This window comes from Coenobita brevimanus, chromosome 97 (assembly GCF_032717465.1).
Source record: "Coenobita brevimanus isolate Jiangsu-jjx chromosome 97, ASM3271746v2, whole genome shotgun sequence".
Classification (NCBI taxonomy): Eukaryota; Metazoa; Arthropoda; class Malacostraca; order Decapoda; family Coenobitidae; genus Coenobita; species Coenobita brevimanus.
The window spans coordinates 9,855,796-9,881,913 of NC_137050.1; the positions used below are offsets into that span (position 1 = coordinate 9,855,796).

The 26,118-nt window shown below is 41.7% G+C and overlaps 1 protein-coding gene across 1 annotated transcript; it reads right to left on the bottom strand.

Annotated features, from left to right (window-relative positions):
• Window positions 1-376: 376 nt before the first annotated feature.
• LOC145413861 (cysteine-rich protein 1-like) lies at window positions 377-25,513 on the bottom strand. The gene is made up of 3 exons (XM_080283536.1): window positions 25,406-25,513; window positions 3,421-3,573; window positions 377-1,317 (listed from the first exon to the last, which is right to left on the bottom strand). The coding sequence occupies exons 1-3, from the start codon at window positions 25,443-25,445 to the stop codon at window positions 1,274-1,276; spliced, it is 237 nt and encodes a 78-aa protein (XP_080139662.1). The 5' UTR covers window positions 25,446-25,513; the 3' UTR covers window positions 377-1,273.
• Between the last annotated feature and the right edge of the window lie 605 nt (window positions 25,514-26,118).

Sequence of the window (26,118 nt, forward strand, 5' to 3'; positions counted from 1 at the left end):
GCAGATACTCACTTCCCTGACTTACTCTCGCGATCAAAAGTTCGCCCACACATCCCTACTCGGTGTGGAGATGAAAAGTGCTGTATGAAATATTTTTATATGAAAGTAACATGAAGCGCACACCAAATGAGCAAGAGATGGTAGGATACTCTCTGTCATTCAGGGAGGGATGGGAAGTATGGTTGGCAAAACACAATGCTGGGAGGGGATTGTCGGCAAACTTTACTCACGACAGTATCTCTCCATGCTGAGCCCCACACTCATGATACGTTAAAACAAGTCATACATAAGGCTGAAGTGCCTTTTATTCACCATTCTGCAACTGTTACCGATCCTATTTTACGGAAACCATTTTGGAAAGTAAATATAAATACTTATAGATTTATTCAAATAATTTGGTGTAAATATGATGCAGACATGCAAAAATGAACAATAAACTTTCACCAATTAGAGCACTGGCCTTACTAAAAACAACTGTACCTCAGATATTGTGTATATACCTTTTTAAATTAACAGACTGTGTTCGAATAACAAAGAGTTAGTCACCATGAAAAAGCAGATGGGTACACTATGGACAGTAGAACAACAGAGCATAGTTACAAGAAGTTCACAGCAACGTATTAGTCATTTCCGGACTGATATTGGTCACAAGAAACAAATGCAACATAACTTAGTCATTAACACCAAAATAATAATAAAGAACTCTGGTTTGCGATACTGAACAACACGACTAATTAGAATTCTCACTGCAGACAGTAGGCAGTGAATGATACCTGCCTTACATTGTTTATTTATCGTATCTTAATAATACACACAATATCAGCAGCATGCGGGTAACAATTCACTCATCTGATCAATACACAGCACAATGAATAAGACACGGCTAACACTTTCAGGACGGTGAAATCAGCATTACCTTATTCTTGCTATCCCCAGACGATTTTATTCAGCTTCTGGGAGATTTCGAACTGTAAGGGTTTGATATGGTCTTTATTACCCCCTTACAAGGAAAAAAAAAAAACTTTATCAGGCTAAGTAAAATCGTGTGGTGGTGGTAAAAATAAACTAGAGAAAAGGACATCACTGTACTTAAAGGCTTAATAACATTATTTTACTACAGTGTGAAAGGTTAGTTTACACTCAATTTCGCCTGAAGACTACGGTAACTACGATGACTACGATAATTTAGGAGGCTGCTGTGACCTGGGGTACGCCGATGGAAGAGGAGGGTAACATGATGCCAGTGTTGACGAGGCTGGGGTAGGTGTGTTTATTACTTTTCATACACGAAACTCTGGGTGCCACCGCGGCCATAACCTGCAAGAAATATAGAAAATTAGCATAATAAACATATAATAATTATGATGATTGCATTGGGAGGAGATCGTGGCGTCAGTCGAACAGGGCAGCAGTGGTTAGGTGAGAGGAATATTTTCATAGGGAGAGCTGGGAATCCTGTTTCACTAGCCTTTTACTGACAGTGCTTTAGTAATACTGAGAGAAGTTCGCCTTATCCACATAAACATTTTTCTGTAACTCTTCACACTAAGCTACGTGCATATTCGCTTTACATAACTTATTTAAATTTAATTATCAGGGCGCTGACAATCCAAGCCTCGGATGTCGCAAACATAGGTTATGTCCTAGAGGTATTAAATTTATTTTATGTATACAGTCGTAAAGAGTAACGAACATGTGTTTTAGGGTTGATGACTCCTAAAGTTCGTTATCAGTGCCTAATGAATTAACACCATAACAATGAAACGCCGAGGAATAAAACTGCGACAAAATGAAGGGCAAAACTGAAATTCATTAGTACCTCCAAAAGCCCATGCGTTTTTTATTATGCCTCTTCATTTTCTGTCTAGTCTTAAACGATAACGACAATAGTATGTCGACTACTTCCACTCGCACACTTTTGGCACTCTGGCCATTTTTTGGACGACAGATTATTCCATCCGTTATTATTATCCAGAATTATTGCAGCCCTCTTTCCTGAATTTATCCTTCTGACCTTAAATATCTCGTATTGTGTTCTGTAGCCTTTTTTTTAATTATTATTATTATTATTATGATTATCAAAGTACCTCTTGTGGCCTATATAATTTTTAGTAACATATAACCACCCTTCTATCTCACTGCTTCCCTTTCATAATTGCCTGCATCACTAGTAAGCAGAGATCGAACAGTTAATTTCCACCACTGAGATGCTGTACTTACGTCACTCATAAAATAAACGTTTAACTCAGCTGATTATAAAACTGTCAGGATATACACAACATGCGCCTTAAACCATCCATACAGACCATTCGAGTTTGGTTACTGCTCGGCGGGTGATACCGTGACGGGAACAGCAAAATATGATAATGGTCCGATTTGTTGAATTTCGTATGTTTCCCGTGTGAATCTCTCTCTCTCTCTCTCTCTCTCTCTCTCTCTCCGAATCATTTTTAGGTGCCTCTTACACACACACACACACACACACACACACACAGGATCGCCCCTAGGTGCCTCTTCCACCTAATTTGTCCACTTCTTACTATACTCACAGATACCATCGGCTGACTTCCCACAGATAAGAGACGTGCAATCCGCCTATCATGACACTGGAAAGAAAATCACACTAGCGCTATATCCACAGAGTACAGGATTACAGTCTTCTGCGTCACACAATCACACATGCAACCTAAACCACTGTGTAGTATTTTCTTGATCCTGACCCTAACAGATTCCCTCAGAGTAACCTCCTCAGCTGAGATAGATTTTTCGATAGTCTAATTCCACGCTGAAAGAAATACACTAATGTTATGGTTCCAGTGTCAGACGCATCACTTTCACCGGTACTAACACATATGAAGGCTAAACTAATGTGTTCCTTTGACACTGGCCTCAGCACTGATCCCTTCATTTGAATTATGTTTAATTTTTGCTACCTCCAGGCGACTCTTTCAGATTAGGGCAGGTTTTTTTATTTGGGGGTTAGTGTTTACATTAATGCCTTCACGACATAGGTCTTCCCTGTGCTGAGTAAGGTCGACCGAGGATAGTAAGTAATAAAAAAAAGTCTTCTGGATGAAAGGGTTGGGGATTGTCTCACTCTAATGGCCTTTTTTTCTTTTTCATTTAATTTTTGCAATCTCTAGATGGTTTAATCCATTGTAAGAGACCTTTTTGAGGTGGAAGGGTTAGATATAGCCTTCGTTAACCCCTTCAGTACGACAGGTCTCCCCTGAGCTGCATAAAGTCGTCTGGTGGTATAATAATAATCATCATCATCATCATCATCATCATAAAACTGTAATGATAATAAAACGTACTTTGACTCAAGAGGTTAAAACGTAGTCCAAGGCCTATAAGAGAGTATAAATAAGAATAAGGATCCTCTAACAGAAGGGGTTATACCAAATCCCCGTTGCTAACCTCCGGGACCGAAGAGGGCGCCGTAGCATGGTGTGGTGCAGTAGGGCTTGCCGGAGTGCTCGGCGTGGCTCCCGGGGGTCAGGGTCTTGTTGCACTTCTCACACCGCAGACAGCCCGCGTGCCAGTCCTTGCCCAGCGAGGTCTTACGCTCGGCTGTGGAGGGATTGAGGAGTCTTAAAAGCTTGATAGGGACAGGGATACAAGAAGGGCAATGGTTAGAGGACTAGGGAAGAGCAGAGGTAATTAATTTCAAATGACTCTACAGCTGTGCGTTTTTCTTTCACTGTTCCTTCTGGTACCTGTCTTTTTCGTGCGAGGTCTTTCACACAGCTGCAGAAGTATTAAGCGATGTTAGAGAGGCCAGAAGGGTGGGTGAGGGACTAGAGAACGTGAAAGGTACTGTAAGAACCTCAGAGGATTTTCTGTATTTGTGCTTTCTTTGTTTCTTTGCAGTGTTGTGATTCGACAGGGACAGGGAGAGAAGAGGTGGCTGGGAGAATGGAGAAGTTAAGAGGGCCTGGCATTTCGAAGGCCTTTTCATCTTTGCTCAGGTAGGTCTTACGTGGGCTCACTGAGGAGTGTTGGACGTTAAGTAGGGCGTGGGAGAAAAGACGAGAGATGTGGAGAGCAGTGGGAGAGGAAGAGAGTCGATAATTTGAAAGGATTTCATATATTTTGTGTTTTCATTTGTTTGTGAATCCGACTCCATCCCATCTCCAAGGTGGGAATTAGGGCTGAGAACATAATTATACCAATAATGGTAATGTTGATGAAGATACAGTAATGAATGAATGAAGGTGTGGGTCGGGATGAAATTCAGTTCAAGGATCGAAAAAACGAAATTCATTTAAAGGAGAAAAATCAGTATAGAGGTATGGTTGAATCTCCCTGTGTTGCAGTTAAAATGAAATGGTAATGAATAGAATAACTACAAGAATCCTTCACGAACACGCTTCTCTTCGGCAAAAGCCACTCGATAGAAGACTATTAAAAAAAAAAAAAAAGCCAGAGGACCAACTTTTACCGAAATATGTCCTGCAAAGCTTAAGATGATTACGATGGCTGGATGTTTTGCCTATTCAAAGACAACGATGACTGGAACATTTTTGTCAGTATACCCTAACGTGAAAGAAAACATAGATGGAGGTAAAGAAATACAGGGGGGGGGGGAGGGGATATAAGAGAAGAAGAGAAGGAAAGTTAGTTACGGGCTGAGAAAGAAGGAGAAAAGAAGGATATGATAATATGGAAGACAGTGAGAATGAAAATGGAAATGGAAAAGGGTAGGAGAGGAGGGAGGTGTCTAACAGGATAAAGAAAACACGCAAAAAGAGAAATTATAAAGAAGATTAACAAATGGAGACAGGAAGAAAAAGAGGGCAGTGGTAAAGTGGTAGAAAGACGAAAACAGAGATGGAGGGAATGAGGAGAGGAGAAGGCGAAGAGGAAAAGGAAGTAAATGAAGGAAAGAGGGAACGATATACTGACGAAAAAACAGAAAGGTAACTCATTAAAAAAAAGAAAAAAAAATCCGAATCTGACAAGAGATGTTATGTGGCATTATGATGTGAGATATTTCTGTAGAGTCTAAAAAAAAGCGTATAGAATCTTGTGCAAATAAAACTTATATTGCGATTTTATGATGCACATGAGCTATTACTGAAGGTTTGATGAAGATTTTTAGACTTAAATTTTTTTCAAAATGAGTGGTTAGAGAGAGAGAGAGAGAGAGAGAGAGAGAGAGAGAGAGAGAGAGAGAGAGAGAGAGAGAGAGAGAGAGAAGGGGGGGAGGGAGATGTTGCAAGTCTTATGAAACCCCCACAAACGTGCTCAGTAATATGCTGGGAGAAATCCACACTTAGCCCGTTCACCCCGATGGCGTCCTTTTCATTTCATCGAGCTACCAGCAGACGATTTTGTTCAACTCAAGAAGGGCCTCTAATGGAAAACCCACCTCTAACCCCTCCAACAAGAAAAGCCTCTCCTAAGCTGAATAAAACATCTGGGGTGAACGAGAAATAAATAAGGACATCATCGTAGTGAAGTTTGACAGAAAATACGGCATAGAAGGGAAGGGGGAGACTAACCACACATTCTCACCATAAGGCGTACTGGAGCAGAATAAGTTTTGTATCATTTTCAGTAGGAAGATAAGAAGGAACAGGGTAATGGGTTAGTGGATAAGTAGTGTAATGAGGAATAGGTTTGGTAGTAAATGGGTAGATATGCAGTGGATGAGTAGGTAAGCAGTGGATGAGTAGGTAAATAGTGGATGAATAGGTAAGTAGTGGATGGGTAGATAAGCAGTGGCGCTAGTACGATGGAAGGACGTATTCCCGGTGAAGCAGGAGACTTTGTTGCACCCTTTCCTTACCGATTTTATTTTGCGTAACAAACTTTTTCTTCTCGTATGTTACTGGTACCAGCTAAGTAGGTACTAACACATATTAGGTGAAAGAGAATATAAATGTTTAATAGGCATAGTAAATCGCTAAGAAAAACGTACTGCGAAACCTACTGTATCATGCCACCTAGAATAGTTTAGTTCCTTCAGTCCGATTACTTTTTACTCTTGATACTATTTTAATTTAGTGCAAACCTACATAAGTAATAAAGGTTAATAAAGACTACATTTAATTCTTTCAGTTTGAAAAGTCTCTCCAAATCTGAATAAAATCATTTGGTGGGAATAGTGATAGGATCTAACTTTTTTTCAGTCCAGTGGCGTATCTCCCCTTTCACTCTTGCTAAAATTCACCATAGGTAGATAATTTGTAATGGTTGGATACAGTTTTCGTTAATCTCTTTACATATTAGAATACGCTCTATAACGCAATAAAATCAATACGAGTAAAATCGTGTGGTGGTGGTAAGGTTAAGTTAAAAATATCCGGTGTCGTATGAAAGGGGATTATACCTTTTGCCTCGGGTCAGTTTTTCTTAGCTGAATAAAATCATCTGTCAGCAGAAACAAAATTCCAAATTAGTATATGGCAGCTCAGGGGTTGGCCAGGATAGCATGAGCGCTTGATTTGTGCATGACCTCACTGCTGTCCTGTTGTGTCTCCAGTCCCCCATCCCTACCAGCAACTCCTACACTCCACCTCAACGAACACCCCCTCCTCCTTGCCTCCCTACCCTCATCAACACACCCTACACCCCACTCTCACTAGCACTCGCCTCCTTCTTCGCCTCCCCCTACCCGCACCAAAACCCTGAACCCTCCACCCCCCAGTTAACACCCACCCTCTCCCACGCACCCCTCACCCTACACGCACTCATCCCTCACCCCACACCTACACCAGGAAACACCTAGCCTCTTACAGTCACTCTCTGCACTGGCTTGCTGTTAGCTCCATAATCCTCTCACTGTCATATGCTCGTACGAACTTTGCATTTTATTTCAGCCAGGGCCAAACGATCTTAACTGATGCCAGAGATACCCTTCATGACAAAAACCTTAAAAGCTTTCTCAGTGAACGTTTTAGCCAATAATTAAATACACCAGACGATTTTATTAACGACAGAGAAGTACCGTGGCCAAAGGGTTAGCCACTAAACAAATTATTTGGCTTAGACGACTTTTTCCCTCCCCTCTTGTAATCTGTAGGGAATTTAATTAAGTTTAGGTATTTTTCGAACTGGAGGGGTCAGGTGCAGTCTTCGGTAACCGGTCAGTGCGAGAGGTCTTTCCTATGTTAAATATAATCATCTTGAGGTAGCAAAAATAAACTAAAAAGACGTCGTAGCATTGAAGGGGTACAGTCAAGAAAAACACGAACAAAATGGCAACCAGATGGACAGAGATTAAAAATTAAGAATGATATCATAGATCAACAGGTTTACGAGCAGATTATGCCAGAAAACACACACACACACACACACACACACACACACACACACACACACACACACACACACACACACACACACACACACACACACACACACACACACACACACACACACACACACACACACACACACACACACACACACACACACACACACACACACACACACACACACACACACACACACGTATGATTCTTGCTTAACCCAACATTTGCGATACAACAACATCAACTTACTGACAAACTTGGTCAGTTTGCCAGGGTTGATTGACGTTCCAAACATGGCTGCTTACATTACGCAGGGGTGACGTAAGGGTGGGGCCGCAGCCTCAACGCACACACACACACACACACACACACACACACACACACACACACACACACACACACACACACACACACACACACACACACACACACACACACACACACACACACACTTAAAATCCCTCCCTCCCCTCTCTCTCTCTCTCTCCCCTTGCCTAATGCGTAGTGGTGACGTCATTATATCACACTCCTCCACTCCCCCTCCTCATCACCAACACACGATCCTGCCATTTGTAAGCTTTCTCTTCTCCCTGACCCAATCTCTCTCACATGATCTGACCTGACCTGACCTGACCTACTTCAACTTCATCTCCCAACACTTAAGGTATCATTACATAGAAGGATTAGTTTCTGAGTAATGACTTTCTCTTTCATTGGCCCTTAAACTTTTTAGCTGACAGGTCCCCCCCTCTCTCTCTCTCTCTCTCTCTCACACACACACACACACACACACACACACACACACACACACACACACACACACACACACACACACACACACACACACACACACACACACACACACACACACACACACACACACACACGCACGGGTAAATAATTATCGTCTGGAAGTAGTCATATGGCACAAAAGACATCATGGTAGTGAAGATTCATGAAGTCTTTTATTTTTCATTCTTGTTACCAGCAGATGACTGATTCATTATAGGAGCAGCTCATGGCATTGAAGTACATAACACACACTCTCCTCCCTCTCCAAGTACTTTAACTCTACTTATACATGGATCCTTTCCCAGTCGTACGGTGCTACATTTACAGACCATATGGGTGAAAATGGTCTCTCTCATAATTCACCCATAAGATTATCAGTAATTGTAGCTCCATAGTGGTTGAGAACTGGACACATGTTGATATAGATTTTTTACTCAAAATTATAGCCCAGAAAGAATATGAAGTTTCTCGCGCATTTCCTGGAACACCCTGTATATCCTCTGCAAGTAATTTTCTGAAGACAGTTTATTTCAACAGAGATATATTCTCATGGCCTTCTTAGCTTCCCTTCCTTAAAATTTATTCTGCAAATTGTACTTAAATTCTGTCTTGTACGATACGTTATTGTGACTTGTTTGTAATGTTTTGGGCAACTGGCATAAATAACAAAGAATAAAATACTGCATATGAAGAAATACCAGCAGTAAACTGGAAAGAAAGAGATGCAAAAGGGCCTACCAAGCCCAGTAAAAACAAATCCTTTGGCTGTCTTTCAAAACATGACTTCCATTAATTGGTATCAGACATATATAAATCTCACTTTCCCACAAGCAGCTTTCCATGAGCCTCAGCCCAATTCCCTGTTTCATGATGAGTCCAGAGATCGCTAAAATCACCACAATTTCCCAATGTGCCAAGAAGAGGGAAACGTAATTGGCCGAGAGGAGATTGTAATCTCCCTCCAATCAGATGCACGCACGTGACCACCTAACCAATCCAGGAAATAAAGACTCCCCTCCCCTCCACCCCAAAAAAAAAAAAAATCGACCTCTCACGCACCTGACGGTAGTGTCGTTTTGTGGGGACTGGAAGAATTACTGACTCTAACTTAAGTATCCTACTGCGAGGCTGGTCAGACCTTTGCACAAAGTTTGTTAACCCAGCAGTACAATTGGGGACCTGCATGTAAACCAACTCATTCGGGTCGTTTTTTAGGGGTAGACTGAGGTAACAAAAATCGATTATCTGCCTTAATTACCCTCTTGTAGTCGATAGGTGTTCATCTAAGCCTTCTTCTTGCTGCTGCCATATTGAAGTCGTGGTGGCCCATAGGTTACTGTGTTCGTCTACCGATCCGCGGTGCCCTGTTTCTGAGTTTGAATCCATGGCGGACTGTAAACTGGATGCTGGTAGATCAACTGTATCCTCTCATAAGTCAGCACATGTTGGCAACCTGTCACTTTATACCCGTTACATATACAAACTCTGGCACACACAAACATACCCTGTACATTTCCACTTTCATTTCCAGTTATATTATCACTTTCACTGCAGACACCCGTCCTGATCAACATTTCACCAGCATGAGGAAGGGTAAATTATCAGTCTCAGTCTATGGCAAGGTCCAGTTGTAGTATTGTACAGTAGTATACCTCATGCGGACTAGTAATGAATACGGAGGAGAAAAAAGCATTGTTCTTAAACCCTTCAATATTGTGGCCTGATTTTATTCATGCTACCTCCACTCAGACGATTTCATATTTAGTTAAGTGAGCCTCCATGATACGGAAGATTTTATTGAAGGCTACATCTTACTTCTCCACCCCAGGAAATTTCTCCTAAGCTAGATAAAATGGCCCGGCAGTAGAAAGATTAAAATAGACTATGCATTACCGAACTGCAGGAGTTAAACTAGAGATGGCGAGGGTGTATGTGTAGGATATAATAGTAATAAAGAACGTAAAAAATAGGAAGCTTACAAAGATGACCGCCTGTATTCTAATCTTCTCGAATTGCACCTAATTGTACTCGAGGCTCTGATTACGGCTAAACAAAATAATGAAGGTGAGAAATGAGCTCCTTTGAGGTGGGAGGAGAGGGGAGTTGTAGCCAATAATGAGGGAGAGAGGAGAGGGAGGGGAAGGGGGAGTTTTAGCTAATAATGAGGGGGAGTGGAGGGGGAAGGGGCTGTGTTTTCGTGGACTTTGGAGGCTCCCAGGTACCTCTTCCTTATCCCCTACCCCCTTGGGAAGTGGGGGGGGAAGAAGAATACTTCCACAGTATCCCTGCTTGTCGTAAATGGCGACTAAAAGGGGCTTTTTGTCTCCAGTCTTTCTCTCCTATTATCCTCTTCTCATCTGTCGTACCTCCCTTCTTGATATTTACGTGTTTCTTCCAGGCTTTATTTTCACTTTACTCCTATGAGGTTAGGCATTTTGGTCTCATGGCATGAATAATTTAAGGACCTCTCATAGACGTAGACCCTTTCTCCCTTCCTGGACCAAGCCTTTCAACTAACTGACCAGTCAAGTCACTTCATAGCGGAGCCGCGTCATCGCCAAAACCACTTTGACGCCAAGATAACTTCTGCACCGAGATCATTTATAAGTCAAGACCATTTCATCGCCAAGACCACTTCAACTCCAATACCACTTCAACGCCAAGACCACTTCTATGCCAAGACCACTTGAATATCAAGACCACTTCAACGCCAAGACCGCTTCAACGCCAGAACCACTTCTAGGTGTCCTTTCTAATTATTTTCCCCTTTACGAGTCATACATCTTTGCTTCGACTTAGTGCCATGTGTTCTTTGATACTTGGCGCGAGAAATCCGTTATTCAGCTCAGTTCCTAAAGTCTTTGAATCTGGGAACGTATTGTTGTCACTTAAATCCTGCTATCCTCAGACGATTTTATTCAGGTTAGGAGAGACTTCTCGCTGTGAGGGAGTGAAAAACAGTGAAGATTATTCCCTAGAGTACGGTAAAATTCATGCCAATGTTAGACGATTTTTTGTTAGGCGATTTTTATTCAAAGTGGGAAAAATCTCTCGTTGTGAACGGGTCATCAACGATCCCCACTATCCTCTTCAGTACGATGTCACCGAGTTTATATTTGGTACAGTCAGGCTCCTTTGATTCAGTGTAGGATCGACTTCTAGTAGTCGAGGGAACAGCTCTTAACAACCCCAAATCTCTGTCGCCTCACACCAGTCTTCTTCTCTCTCTCTCTCTCTCTCTCTCTCTCTCTCTCTCTCTCTCTCTCTCTCTCTCTCTCTCTCTCTCTCACACACACACACACACACACACACACACACACACACACACACACACACACACACACACACACACACACACACACACACACACACACACACACACACACACACACTTTCTCTCTCTCTCTTCCTTGTGTACATATCCCCGAGTCTGACCTTCGCCTGTTTGGATCCCGCCTTGCATGGCTCACAGATTTCCCACCTGTTATCCTGCTTGCCCACCTGTTCACCTACCCATCCACCTATCCATCTGAATCACCATCCGGGTAGCCTTTTTAGCTGTTGTTTCGTGTGCTACCCTATTCCTGTTTTTAGCTTATTCATCCTACCACCTGCTGTCTTTGTGCCTTATACCTGCTGATCTGATTATCCACCCTTTCACCTGCTTATAATGTCTGCTTATCAGTCTGGTACATCACCTGAGTTGTATTTTTACCTGCTGTGTCTCTTGTCTGCCTACTCATCTACATAGCTACCTGTACTCCTATCTCATCTTTCTCTTTGGAGCACCACCTGGCTTCCCGTCCGGTGTCTACCTGCCCACTTTTTTACTCAGCTCTTTACATGACAGCCGTATTTTTCTAGGGTTTGAAGTGTCCTTGGCACTTTCTCCCTCAGTAGTATGCATATTTTTTAAAAAATAAAACATAGCCCCTTCAATACGATTATTTGACTTTTTATCCCACCAAAGCCCAGACGATATTTCGCAGCTCAGAGGATATTACTTTAATCTGAGAAGTTTTATTTCGCGTAAGTTATTAATGATTATTTACGACTGACAGTTCGCATAAGTAAGTTAAGAATATGTAAACGCGTAGATTGGAAATGTTAGGGAGTCTACTAAGGCCAGCACAATAGGGCCCCCTGCCTGCTGCCATCCCGTTACCCGGAGCACCTGCCCACACTGCTTGGTGTTGCATCCAGTTGTTTGCACAATCACTTTCCTGTACCTGTACCTGAACTTGTTGCTCTCTGCCCACTCGTTCTCGCTAATCTGCCCTTCGACCTACATCCCTGCCTGGTTTCCTTGCTGCTTCAACCTCTTATCAGCGATCCTGCTTGCCTGGATGTACTAATGCATGGCTGCCTGCCACTTGCTCCACCACACTCTGATTAATATTTCTTTGCTTGGTTGCACGCTTGTTTCCCCGCCTTCCTGTTCATATTTCCACTGAGCATTTACCTGCCTGCCTGCTTGCTTCTCTACTTGCCTGCCTGTGTGCCTGCTTGCCTGCTTACTTACTGACCTGCTTACCTGCCAGTAATGTTTAGTGGGAGCCACCTTGTCAAAGTCGCCAGTGCGTTGACCCCCGCCCCCTTAGCCTCGTGGGGGGTCGTGGGGTGGGGGTCAGAGGAAGGGAGGGAGGGAGATAGGGATGAGGATGAAGCGGGGAGGTTTACACTTAAGGAAGAGAGAATAGGAGGGGGGGAATGTGGAAGGAGAGAGGGTGGGCAGAGGGAGAGGGAATGGAATAGGAAGAGGGTGAGATATAAAGGAGTGGAGAATGCACACATGGGGAGCGAAGAAGGAAATGAGTGAGGGGAATCGGTTAGGGAAGAAGATGAGGGGGAGGTATAAAGGAGTAGAGATTAAAAAATAGGAGGATGAAGTAAAAATAAAGACAAAACAACGCAACACAACTGTCCACCATCACTGTGTTGTAGTCCACCTATTGTTTTTCCTTTTTGTTAAATCAAACTTCTTCTTCTATCATTTTTCCTTTTTGTTAAATCAAACTTCTTCTACCAACCACCCTCCAAGAGAGAGAGAGAGAGGTGAAGGATCAGTAGGCTACAAAAAGGGTGTAGAAGCAAGTGAAAACTCTTATATTATTATATTACATTCAGGCTCGTAGCAAGGTCCTAATACGGTATAAACCTTTGACCGCTACGATTTCTCTCTGCCGAATAAAGTCGTCTGGTGTTGTCTTAAAATTCATGAAAGTATCGACAGCAGAGAAAGGGTTACTCGAGAAAGGTGTTGAAGCCGTTAACTACACTACTATGATAGGATTTTTCTCAGCTAAACGACATCTTCTGGTGTTAGCCTAAATAAAATAAACAAGTGTAATGACTGTTAACCCCTTCAGTAGGATTAGATTTTTTATTACGTTTTGTTTTAGCTTTCCACATATAACTTCATTCAGCTTAGGAGCGATGATGTTAGAGAGAGGGTCACATATAGCCCTCTTTAACTCCTTCAGTACTAGAAGTCTAAGACAGTCTGGTGAAGGTAAGAATAAAATGATAAGCTGCCATCGCAGTGTAGAGGCTACCGCTGAGTGAACAGGGCATGGGGAAACAAACAGGGACATGGGGAAACAACCTTTGCCTAAGAGTCTTGTCGGCGCAGGAATCAAACTCGCGCTCTAACCATTACACAAGCTGCTCCCTGTGAATAGGTAAGGGATTGGTAGTGAAGGAAAGAATGGAGGTAAAAAAAATAGAAGAAGAAAGATGTGGATGGGTGGAGAGGTGAGAGACTGGAATGGAAGGAAGGCGGGAGGAGTAAGAGGAGAAAAATAGTGGAAGAAAAGATAATCTGAGGAGCAGTAGTGAAGGAGACATATTAGAGGAAGTAAAGACGCATTATGGAGGAAGAAATGGAGGAATGACCTGATTTGGGTAGGAGAAGGAGGATTAGAAGCAGGAGGAGGAGGAGGAGGAGGAGGAGTAATGACATAATATTTGTGGAGGAGGAGAGGGAAGGGCTGGGTACACAAGAGAAAGGTAGAAAGATGGGAGTGGCAGTCAGTTCTGGGAAGGGGGGAGGATGGAGGGGAGGGGAGATTATTAACATTCACTCCTTTGAGGTTTGGTTGGATTATCCTTGGTTGGCTTCTTACATCGATGGCATTCACATCATTTGTAGTTTTTGACGACTACGTGTGTGTGTGTGTGTGTGTGTGTGTGTGTGTGTGTGTGTGTATTAAATCATAGATGGTTAAACACTGATCTCATACACTATATATAGAAACGATAAGTGGCCCTGACTCAGCCGATATCAAACCCTACGTGACTTGTTATCAGCGGGCAACACAGCACTAGTGGCAGGCCGTGTCAAAACCATTCGTCCAGTGTTTCAAAACAGCCATTACATCTGACCACGGGTATGCGGTCCATGATACTAGAATATGTGAGGAATTCTTTTATATTTTCAATTCATTCCGATACGTACCCTAGCAGACAAACGGTACTGGTCCATATACGCTGAGGGTCGTATTCTAGGTGTTTTGGGAGATTTCGTGACACCTCTTCCATAGCGATTTATTTTGCATTATTACACCTCCATATCCACTTGTATGTTAATGATGCAAACAATACCGATATTAAAACGAAATAAATTTGCTTCCATGAGAAAGTGAAGGTAATATGCACGATAAATCGCCAAGATGGAGATACAAAGCCTCTTACATCACCTACAATATGGCCTTAAGTGGGTAAATAACCTAAATTTTAATTATTTATCGACGCCAATGCCAAATATAAACCAAGGTAGATAAAACAGTTCGGTGGTAACAAGACTGGTAGTAGACATCGTGATGAAGTGGCTAAACTTCTAAATGGCTGTAAACAAAAGAACACGAGTAAAGTAGCGGCTGATGCGGCTTGGACGCATTTGGGATAATCCAGTTATTAATCTTGCCGTTTCATATACCCTCTTATCACACACCTTATCTGGCCCTATCAGCGTTGGCAAGATCGGTTATTACCCTGTCATTAAGAGAAGATGAGTAAAATTGTCTCTCAGTAGCAAGAATAGGATTAAAAAGATGATGGGAGATGCCGGGTACATAGATATTTAACTCTTTCACTCCGAGAATTAAACCGAATATAAACGTCCACAGGAAGCAGCACTGAAATTAAATGACTGATTGAGAGATTCTAAGAGAATATTAACCCTGCCATGACGAGAAGTAGGCTTATATCCAAAGTGGCAGCAAGAATGAATGAAGACGTCTTTCCTTCTTACCACACTCATTATCTGGCCTTATCGGCTGGGGTGCAAAAAATAAACATAATGTTGGGAGACACCACGTAGTTAGAACCATATTAAATAATGTCACTGTAAGAGAAAATGAATAAAATCGTCTTCTGGTAGCTGGAGTAAAAATAATATGAGGAGATGACGCTTAGATAGATCGAATTATAAACTAAATCACTTCGAGAACCTGAATAAAATCGTCTGTTGGCAGCAAGAATAAATGAAAAGAATGGCGGAAGATGCCAGGTAGATCGGAGCCACGACCAGGCAAAACAAGTCTTTACTGGGCCGTGATTGCAACGTTATTAACCCTGTCATGACGAGAGATATACACAAGCTTAGTAACATCCTCTGGTGGCTGAAAGAATGACACCATAGTAAACCGACTAAACGAGATACCAAAGAACACGATAAAATTGGCGGTGAAAATGGTTCTCTGCCCCAGTGAGATAATCCATTTGGAAATCCCTTCCTTAACTTTACCATCTATCCATCTTATCACACTCCTTATCCCGCCTCTGGCTTTGTCATCTGGTCCTCTTATCACACACCTTATCAGCAGGGGCGAGAATTAATGAACAGTGGTGAGAGATGCCGCGTGGATAGAGCTGTATTACCCCTGTTGCTACTACAATAAAATAATCTTGAGGTACCATGAATGAAGTTTAAAAAGACCTTAACCAACTAAAGGGGTTTTTGAATTGTTCCCTAAGCACCCCAGTCTGCAGGTAGCAAGAATAAAAGAAAAATATGTAATCGCACTGAAAGGGTTCCTGGACTTTTCCTAGCCCTTTTGCACGGAGGTTCTCTCCAGGCAGCAAGAAAAAGTAATCAGATAGCCGTATTGAAGGGCAAGTAAAGACAGCCACACTAAGAAACTGATAGAATATGGGAATGGTTTGTCAATAAAAGAAAGGAAAAACAGATTTCTGGCCATCCCACAGTCTTGTGAATAACAGTGATGATGATGATGATGATGATGATGATGATGATGATGATACTGTTCTTCACTGTACACCTCTAGTGCAATAAAACGGGAAGAGGTAAAAGATAATTAAGGGGGGTATCTGGACACACACACACACACACACACACACACACACACACACACACACACACACACACACACACACACACACACACACACACACACACACCACATCCTCTCCTTTCATAACAAACTGTACATAGCAACAGGGTGGCTATAACTGTCGCATCATCATCATCATCCTAATCGTACTTTCTGACAGTTTATTCAAGAAAATGTCAGTTATAATACTTGGACTTTAACAACTTGAGACATTAGCTGTAAGAAAAATTTAAGTTTTAAGGTATATTAACAGTAAGAGTGAGAGAGAGATAGAGAGAGAAAAAAAAACTAGTATTGTAATGAGAGAGAGAGAGAGAGAGAGAGAGAGAGAGAGAGAGAGAGAGAGAGAGAGAGAGAATCAAAGTCACCGGACACAGTAAGGTCAGAGTGGCGATATCACTGATCCTTTCCTTTCGAGATAAAAGTTACTAAATTCTCTCTCTCTCTCTAGGTCCGCATTCTCGTGGGCTTAGGCGTCTCCCTAGCATCTCTTTCTCATCCGGTTTATTTCTGCATTATGACTGTACTCTTTTCACTTTAACTTAACCGAAAATTGCCATCTCTCCATCTTGAATGCTAAGTTTTTACATTAGATTAACCCTGAAATATGTTGCTAGTCGCGAAGAAGTGCTGTGGAAAGGATGTAGAGCCGTAGTATTGTCTTTTTTTGCATGCAACGTGAAATAAGCTGCAGAGGGACAAACACGTGGACCAAGTAAAGGTGGAAAGAGTGTAGTAAATCTTCTCCTGTTGCCATGTTGTTTATGTAGTGTATGTCTGTCCTGAAAATATAACACAAGTACAAAACATATTAAACTTTTCACCACGAGGGGTCTGTCGTGTACTGAAATCGTTTGGCAGAAGCTGAGGACGATTCATCATTTCTCTGCTACTAGTGTTCGAGAGACGATGATGATAATAATAATAATAATAATAATAATAATAACAATAATAATAATAATATTAATAATAATAATGGTGATGAGTAAAAGAGGAATAAAATATTCTTATACGCACAACTCTTTGGAAATACTAATAAGTTAATAATAATTAGAGTGTAAATGTGGCATAGACCAGAATCAGGGTGCTATGGTGTAACACGTGCCGTACATATCAACCCCCTGTCTCAGGCTTCCCGGATGCATAGTGTGTGTGTGTGTGTGTGTGTGTGTGTGTGTGTGTGTGTCTGTGTGTCTGTGTGTGTGTGTGTGTGTTATCTGGTGTTGTGTGTCAGTGTGTACTTGTGGTATCTGGTGTTGTGTGTCATTGCGTGTACGCGTGTGCCAATGTTCGCGTCAGTCTGTGGTTTGTACAGAATATAATGATTGTCTGTGAATGTGTATTTGCTTATGAATTAGTTTTGAGAAAGATGATGTTTGTTTATTTGGTGGATTTCTGTAGAACAAATGTTAGTTTTTTTTTATTTTATTGCATGGATGTTTTTTTACACGATAACACTAATTATCACGATGACTTCCACAATTGATGGTGGGTGGAGGTTAGGTTTTCTCTTCTGCCTGTTATGTGTTTCTGTCTTGTCTGTCCTAATGATTACGAAAAACTAAGCAGACCCTCAGTAAAATCTTTAAGGCTGGTCAAACTAACCCCAAGAAGAAATGACCGAATTTAACCAAGAGTATTTGTTAGTAAGAGTAAATATTATTACTTCGGTTTTATGTCATAGGCCTAATCTCCGTGAAAAAGGGTTAGTTTTGTGCCTATCGACTGCACGATGCTCAGGAAGATCTTGCCCATACTCTGCATCTAGCTTGTTTTGCATCTCGGCACTGAACAATTTTTCTCTCTCAGTTACAGGTCCTTCGAAACACACTCATTTTATTGTAACCATCTCGGGTACACATCTACCTAAACATTTTCATTTCATTACGTTTAGATTACTTAAACATTACACATCCTTAAATTATATACACTCATTTCACTATGTTCATGTCTTTGTTTATTCTGCCTCATTTTATCATGTGTCTTTATCCTGCCTTTTTGTTTTGTTCGTGTCTTTGTTCATCCTGCCTCTTCTTACACTGTTAATGTTTTTTTTTGCTCATCCTGCCCGTTTTTATCCATGGTGTTTATGTCTGTTCTTCTAGTCCTCTTTTCCTTGTGTTTATGCATTTGTTCATCCTCACTCTTATTTTTACTGTTTGTCTTTGTTCATCCAGCCTCCTTTTTACTGTACTCATGTCGTTGTCTATTTTTTTATTTTTTTTTGTTGCGAGGGAACGCTTCTCATACTAAACAGGTTAATGAAGGCTACATCTAACACCTTCGGCTTCATACATTCTCCTCAGCTAGGTAAAGACGTCTGGAGGTAATAAGAAGTGAATGTAAAAGACGTCATCGTACGTACGTGGTTGATTAATACATATGGTTCATCTCTTCAGCCCGACGACGTAATTTTAGTTTCATTCATGTAAATCCCAGACGACTTTATTCGCGTAGGAGACTTTGCTACGGAATTTCCTTACGCTGAATAAAATCGTCTGGAGAGAGCAAAAATTTTATACCTCGCATGAACTAGGTCACTGTAGTGAAAGTGTTAAGTACAATTAAAGTGACCACAAACAAAAATGGTTTATCTTGAAGGAGTGTTTAGCAACGTGAAGGAACGCAGCACAGCTGCCGCGCATCCGACCTTCCCCCCCACCCCCGGCTCATGTACATCCAGCAACACCTGCACACCCACACACCTGTGCCACCATCACATCTCCAATACCACACTTACTTCTCCGACATTAAAAATAAGCATACCTCAGCATCACACCTAAACTACGAGTATATCATCAACCTCCAAGGACACGCCTGCCTCTCTCTCTCTCTCTCTGTCACACACACACACACACACACACACACACACACACACACACACACACACACACACACACACACACACGATGACCTGCATACATATCTCCACAACGTACCGTACACCAAACTCACCCCACCTACCTGCACAGCACACGCGTACGCATTCACAAAACCACAACACTCACATCCACACATTACATCTATAACTATACACCCATCCCTACACATCACACTAACATAGCACACGACACCACAACATCCACATAAAACAACTAAATACATCATACACGTTCATACATTATATCCAGTCACATCTAGACCTGACGATACTTCCATACCTCACAAGATTTCATACAGTTCACAAGATCCGTATGTATTTACACTTCAGAACATTCATACAGCACATCACCACAATACCCTGTACATCGGGAGGCATATGCACATCACACTGCAACCACAAACATCAAACCAGATCACATGCATACACCACAAAATTCATCATTCACATTACCCATCCCTTTGTAACGATAGCAAATCATATCATCCTTGGCTATCGGTATGTTCACGACGTCACACACACACACACACACACACACACACACACACACACACACACACACACACACACACACACACACACACACACACACACACACACACACACACACACACACACACACACACACACACACACACACACACACACATCCATAATCAGAATACCGGTACACACACATGCCCCCTCACACACTCGGGAGGAAGAGATGAAGCAGAAGATAATGATGGGTGAGGAAAGGGGGGCATGGATCGATACTACGAACACTTGCGCAAGGAGAGGAGGTGTGAGTGCGTTGTGAGGCCAAGTATCAAGGTAGATTATATGCACATGTACAGTAAGAGAATAAACTATCTTCCCATTTCCGTCTGATGAATATTTACAACTTGCGAAATACACTGAAAACCCTATACCTACTAGTGCGTGTTTCAGATGGTTCGATTTTTCCGTCAAGTATTCGTCAAACTTGGGGAAAATGCTTGTGTCTCTTTACAATTCCGTCAGTAATTCCTTTACATCGTCTAAAAAACGCCGATCACCAGGTAAGAAAGATCAGACAATTCCTAGGTAAAGAGTAAAAGTCAGGCCGAAAGTGTTGCATAATTCTTCCATTCCCAGCTATATTAGTTATGATAATTAGTTCCTTTACACTGCCTCAAACCCAGATCAGCAAGTATGAGAGACCACAGGTAGATCATCCACATGTAGACGGTGCAAGACGGATCGAAACTGCTTTGTGTACTAATACTTCCATTCCTTCCCTTATATACAGTTCCCGTCATTAGTTCCTTTACATGAATTCAAAACAGGATCAGTAGGCAAGAAAGATCACAGGTGGATTATTCATAAGTTCATTTACGGTCGATAGCTATTTACTGTACATCACCTCGAAAGTATGAAAAAAAGATGACAGCTAAATTAATCCACCTGTAGCTATGATCAGTACTTCTTTTACATCATTTCAGAATTGGATCGGTTGTTGTAGGTTAGGCCGAAGGGAGAGTATGCGTGTGTAGAGTTGTGGTCAGTAGTTCCTTTACACCACCTCATCTGTAGCCTACGAGATCTATCTACACTAATCTTGCCAAACCCATAACCAGTAGTCAAAATGGCTGGAAACTGGCACCACTACTTCAGAATACTAAATGAGTAAAAGAATACTGATCAGGACAGAGCTCTCCGGACGTATTATCATCAGCCCGAGACGTACTTTTTCTGTGTGCTACCTGTGCTTCCTCCAGACGATTTTATTCAGCCTAGGAAAGAGGGAGCTCTCGACCTAGAGGGGTAAGATATGACCTTCGTTAATTTCTTCGGCTATTGAAATGTTCTAACCTAAATAAAATTGTCTGGCAGCAGCAAGAAAAAAACTATTAATTCATTCACTTTAACATGGCGGTTTTCGTCTCATTGCAATCCATTTACCGTACTTCAGTGGTAGACTATAACAAAGCTACGGCTCTACATTCTTTCCAAAATAACTTTTCGTGACTGGTAGCAATCAAGATGGAGACATGGCAGTTTTACGCCTAGTTAAAACAAGCAGAGTGTACTTCGTGTCCTTGAATTGAGTACGTTTAGAGGCTTCCTTGCACTTCTTCCTCATCATATAATTCCTCTGTATGATACATTTAAACTCTCTTCAGGTCTTGTGTATTAAATAGGCAAACTGTGTCGATAGATAGGAAAACTAACATAAAGGGAAGTACTAAGGTATGGAATAGATGCCAGGGAGCCTCCTACGGCCCGGGTCTCTGATTACAAAGTCCATTGCTTTTGTGTTTGCCTGTACGAATGCTGTTGTTATTTTTGGATCTTGTCCCTTCATCATCATCATCATCATCATCATCATCATCATCATCGTTCCCACCTAAAGAAGGAGTCGAAGTAAAATCCAGAAACAAGAAATTAGAATGTACACAAGATCGAATACTGTTAGCAGCACGTCCAGTAAAATGGGCAACACAATCATTTAGACACCATTCATGCCCCTGGAATCCAGACTCCATTTCACAAGCCTAACCGTCTGCACATTTTTATATGTATTTTTCATTTTTCATGCGCCTTACATAAACAATTCAGAAATAACCCGTCGACAAGTAAAAAAAAAAAAAATGAAAGAGAGAGAGCTAAGTCCCTGTCATATGCTGTTCTGTTCATCGTCCATTCATCACATGCTCACACATTAATGTATCATATTCATTCACCTTCTTTCTGGCCTGCTACGCCTCTTCCACCTACAAAATCAGTCTCACACATTCGTTTACCAGACTCATCCACCTTCTTGACTACCACTTCTTCCACCTTCAGCCTCACTCACATACTCTGCTGTGTATCCGGATCACCACTTCATTTGAAAATAATGGAAGTTAGAGTTAGGACAGAGACGATAAATTATCCCGATGAGGGCTGATAAAAGATAACGCAATGGCTCCTGACATTATCGCTAGCTGCTGTTTTATCATTGACAGCAGCGGTTTACTGGAATGAAATCTCTTGCTGTTTACAATTGGCGCTTAACCATTTTCTGACGCCTTTAGTAATATGTCTTGTTGTTGTTGCCTCCAGACGATGTTATTTAATCCCTCCAGGGCGAAAATTCTCTCCAAATCTTAATATAATCGTCTAGAGATAGTAAGAATATTCCGTACTATAGAAAGACATAATCGTGGACCGAGCTTATAGTACGAGTAGTAGCAGCAGACCTGTACAGTAGATAACAGTTTTGATGAGACAACATTCTTTTCCATTAGGCTGTAGCATTCACACACACACACACGCACACACACACACACACACACACACACACACACACACACACACACACACACACACACACACACACACACACACACACACACACACACACACACACACACACACACACACACACACACACACACACACACACACACACACACACACAAAGCCTTTGGACGCCTTTTAATTTTATCCTTGCTAACTCCACATTATTAACTCCACGTTATTTAATTCAGCTCATGATAGTTCGACCAAGAGGGACTTAGAGCCTTCATCAATCCCCACAGTCCGATGACACCTTTTTCATTTCATTCCGTCCACCACCAAACGATTTTTTTCCGCCTACGAATGACCTAGGCAGTGGACGGGATAATGCTCGTCATATCGCATCCATCCTGTTGAAAGTCTCGTAAACCGAATGAAATTATCTAGAGGCAGCAAAAATGAAATTAAGTGCGTCAACAGACCAGCGGGCGGCTCCTTAGCTGAGTGATATGATCAGGCAAAGAATAAGCCATAAGACATCATTACAGGGAACAGGTTAATTCAGTACAATAGTCTATCACTTCCCCTGAATATAAAGTCTCTTAACTTAATTTTAGTCTAATATGTTAAGTTTTTATGTGTTTTGGTTTTTCTAGTACAGGTATAATGTTTTCATGTGTACCTGACAATATTACATTACATAATATCTCTAATGTAACCATGATTCGATGTCAAATACACTTACAACAACAACAACAAAACTGCGTTAAAATGATACGGTACCTCAAACTAATCATCAGTAACATACACCAGAATTTACACAGCAACACCCTTGTACAGACCCCAGTATTCGCCACGGCAGTTGACTGATAGGATCTCGACTACAAATTTAACTCTTGGAATGCTTGTGGCGTCTCTCCACTGAAAAATTTTAGTTGACCTGAATAAAAGAAAAAAAAAAATCTATCGCAGAGAAAGCGCTGGAGTTCATTATACCCCTTTTATTCTAACTTGGTGTGAAACTAATACCTGTCTACCTTGAACGCTCAGTTATAAAAAATGATTAACACTTGAATTTATTATTAACACTGGAATTTATTACTAGTCACGAAGAGGTGCTTTGGCAAGTCTTTTTCTGCCTCGGAGGTAAGCGAAATAAGATGCAGAGCAACGAAAATTTAGAACAGTTTAGTGTAAAGGAACCATAATAACCTAAACTGTATGGGGGGTTTCTCTAATGATTAACCATGTTTGAGTTAGTGAAAATATAATAACAAGAGTTCATTCACCTTAACATGATGGAGGTTTTCGTTCGTTTGCAGCCTGATATCCCGTATCTTAGTGGCAGAATAAGACAGTACTACGGCTCTGAAACCTTTCTCTAGCACTTTTTCATGACCAGCATCGTTTTCTTGTGTTAATCTCTTGTTGTAGTTCGGCATTGGAATATGGAGAGATGTTAATTTTACGCTTAGTTAAAGTGAGCAGGATATAATAAACAGTGCACGGCTTATCGTAGGGACTTAACCCTTCAGCCTGAGGATTTGTTTTTTCATTCTAACAACAGATGATTTTATTTACCCAAGGAGAGACCCTCAGGATTAACCTCTAGAACCCGATGACTTTTCCCCCATTTTATTCTGTTTACTACCAGACGATTATATTAGCAATGCCACTTGTGTTGAAAGAGTAAAGGAAGGCTATACCCAGGCCCTCCAGTCCGAAGTGTTTCCTCTAAACTGAACAAAATAATCTAAAGGTAACACTGATGGAAAAAAAGAAAAAAGAAAAAAAAAAGGCCTTATCGGAGTGAAGTTCAAAATGTTCCTCACTTTGATCACCCACGGGTACATTTAGCGTGAAAGGCGTGTCAGTCGTTATCAGTAGTCACTTCACACCTGATAAGTAACTGCTTCGATGTCACCTTTACCACGTACGCCATCTGCAGAACTGAAAACGCCAAGAAACGTCACATACACAAAATCAAAGGGCCCTGTTCACAACCTACAAGGCATCATCGCACATTTACCTTACAGATTAATCGCTGTAACTTATGACACGTAAATGCTCACTCCATTGTATAGTTTAACGTCCTGCGTCAAAATGTAAAGATATTAATAGTACGCAAAAGTATATCAGTAACATTAAACACACACACACACACACACACACACACACACACACACACACACACACACACACACACACACACACACACGAGTATTAATATGGATGAGGTACCAGAGAGGATCCTAAAGCTGTATTCTTGACAGCTAAGCAGGCCCCCAAGGAAGCACTCTTACCTACGAGTTCAAATAATCTTACTGCACGTTAATTTACACTTGTATGTAATTATGTTAACTTGGCTATGTGTATATTAAAGAAGTATAACAAGCACAAGAAACCACTGAAGATATATAAAGGGCACACAGAGACCACTGAAGAGATTTAAAGGGCACAAAAGAGACCACTGAAGAGATTTAAAGGGCACAAAAGAGACCACTGAAGAGATTTAAAGGGCACAAAAGAGACCATTAAAGAAATATAAACGGCACAAGATACCATTAAAGATACATAAAAGGCGCAATAGAGACCATTAAAGATATAAAGGAGACAAGATACCATTAAAGATATAAAGGGCATAAAAGAGACAACTAAACAGATGTAAAAGACACAAGACACCATTTAAGAGATATAAAGGGCACAAAAGAGACCACTGGAGATATAAACAACACAAAAGTGACTAGCAAGATGAAATAGACAAAATAAATCACTGAGCAAAAGGTGTTACAGCGCCTCCTTAAAACCCGACGAAAATTACCACAAATCTCACAAAAAACTACTTTGAGACACAATACGCGTTCACATCTCACCAAAGTACACGGGCTTTTCACACTTGGGGCAGTTGGGCATCTTGCTGGGTTGTCAGACGAAGGAAAGAGCAGTTATGTTATCTTCAACCGTCCGTTTCAGCCTCTGCGCGGGAACTGAGCTTCACGGCAGTGTTGCCAGGTTGGTGGGTGCTGTTGGCGCCCAACCCATCCCGAAAACGCGCCCAAAAAGCGCAGACAGCAAATGACACACACACACACACACACACACACACACACACACACACACACACCTCCTCCATCAGTATTGGGAGTGGTGAGAGCCAGTTATTGTCATTCTTCTCTATTATTAACCCGTAGTGTGTGTGTGTGTGTGTGTGTGTTGGTAGTAGTAGTAGTTGTAGTAGGTGGCGGTCGAAAAGTCAGACCAGAGGAGTGGGATCAGGTGAGAGAGGGTCAGACGGCTGCGCCTGTGAAACATTTACAAGGAGGTGGTAATTGCTCTCCGGGGAGGGGTAGGGGGATAACAGGATGAGTGGAGACAGTGGACTTTAATCTGGATGAGAGAGAGAGAGAGAGAGAGAGAGAGAGAGAGAGAGAGAGAGAGAGAGAGAGAGAGAGAGAGAGAAGGATAATACAGAAGGTATGGAGGGGCAGAGGGAGAGCTTTGCGTCGTCAGTAATTATGGGATCAGGGTTGGATGGGCAGGCTTGGTAAAGGGTGTGAGGCGTTCAGACAAAGAGGTAGATGTAGGG

What these genes read in the sequence shown, in the direction of transcription:
- LOC145413861 (XM_080283536.1), bottom strand. Translation starts at nt 25,445, where the DNA reads ATGCCCAACTGCCCCAAGTGTGAAAAGCCCGTGTACTTTG. An exon ending in TGAAAAGCCCGTGTACTTTG is followed by an intron (nt 3,574 to 25,405) that starts GTGAGATGTGAA and finishes ATCCCTCCACAG; the next exon opens with CCGAGCGTAAGACCTCGCTG. An exon ending in CGCCCTCTTCGGTCCCGGAG is followed by an intron (nt 1,318 to 3,420) that starts GTTAGCAACGGG and finishes TATTTCTTGCAG; the next exon opens with GTTATGGCCGCGGTGGCACC.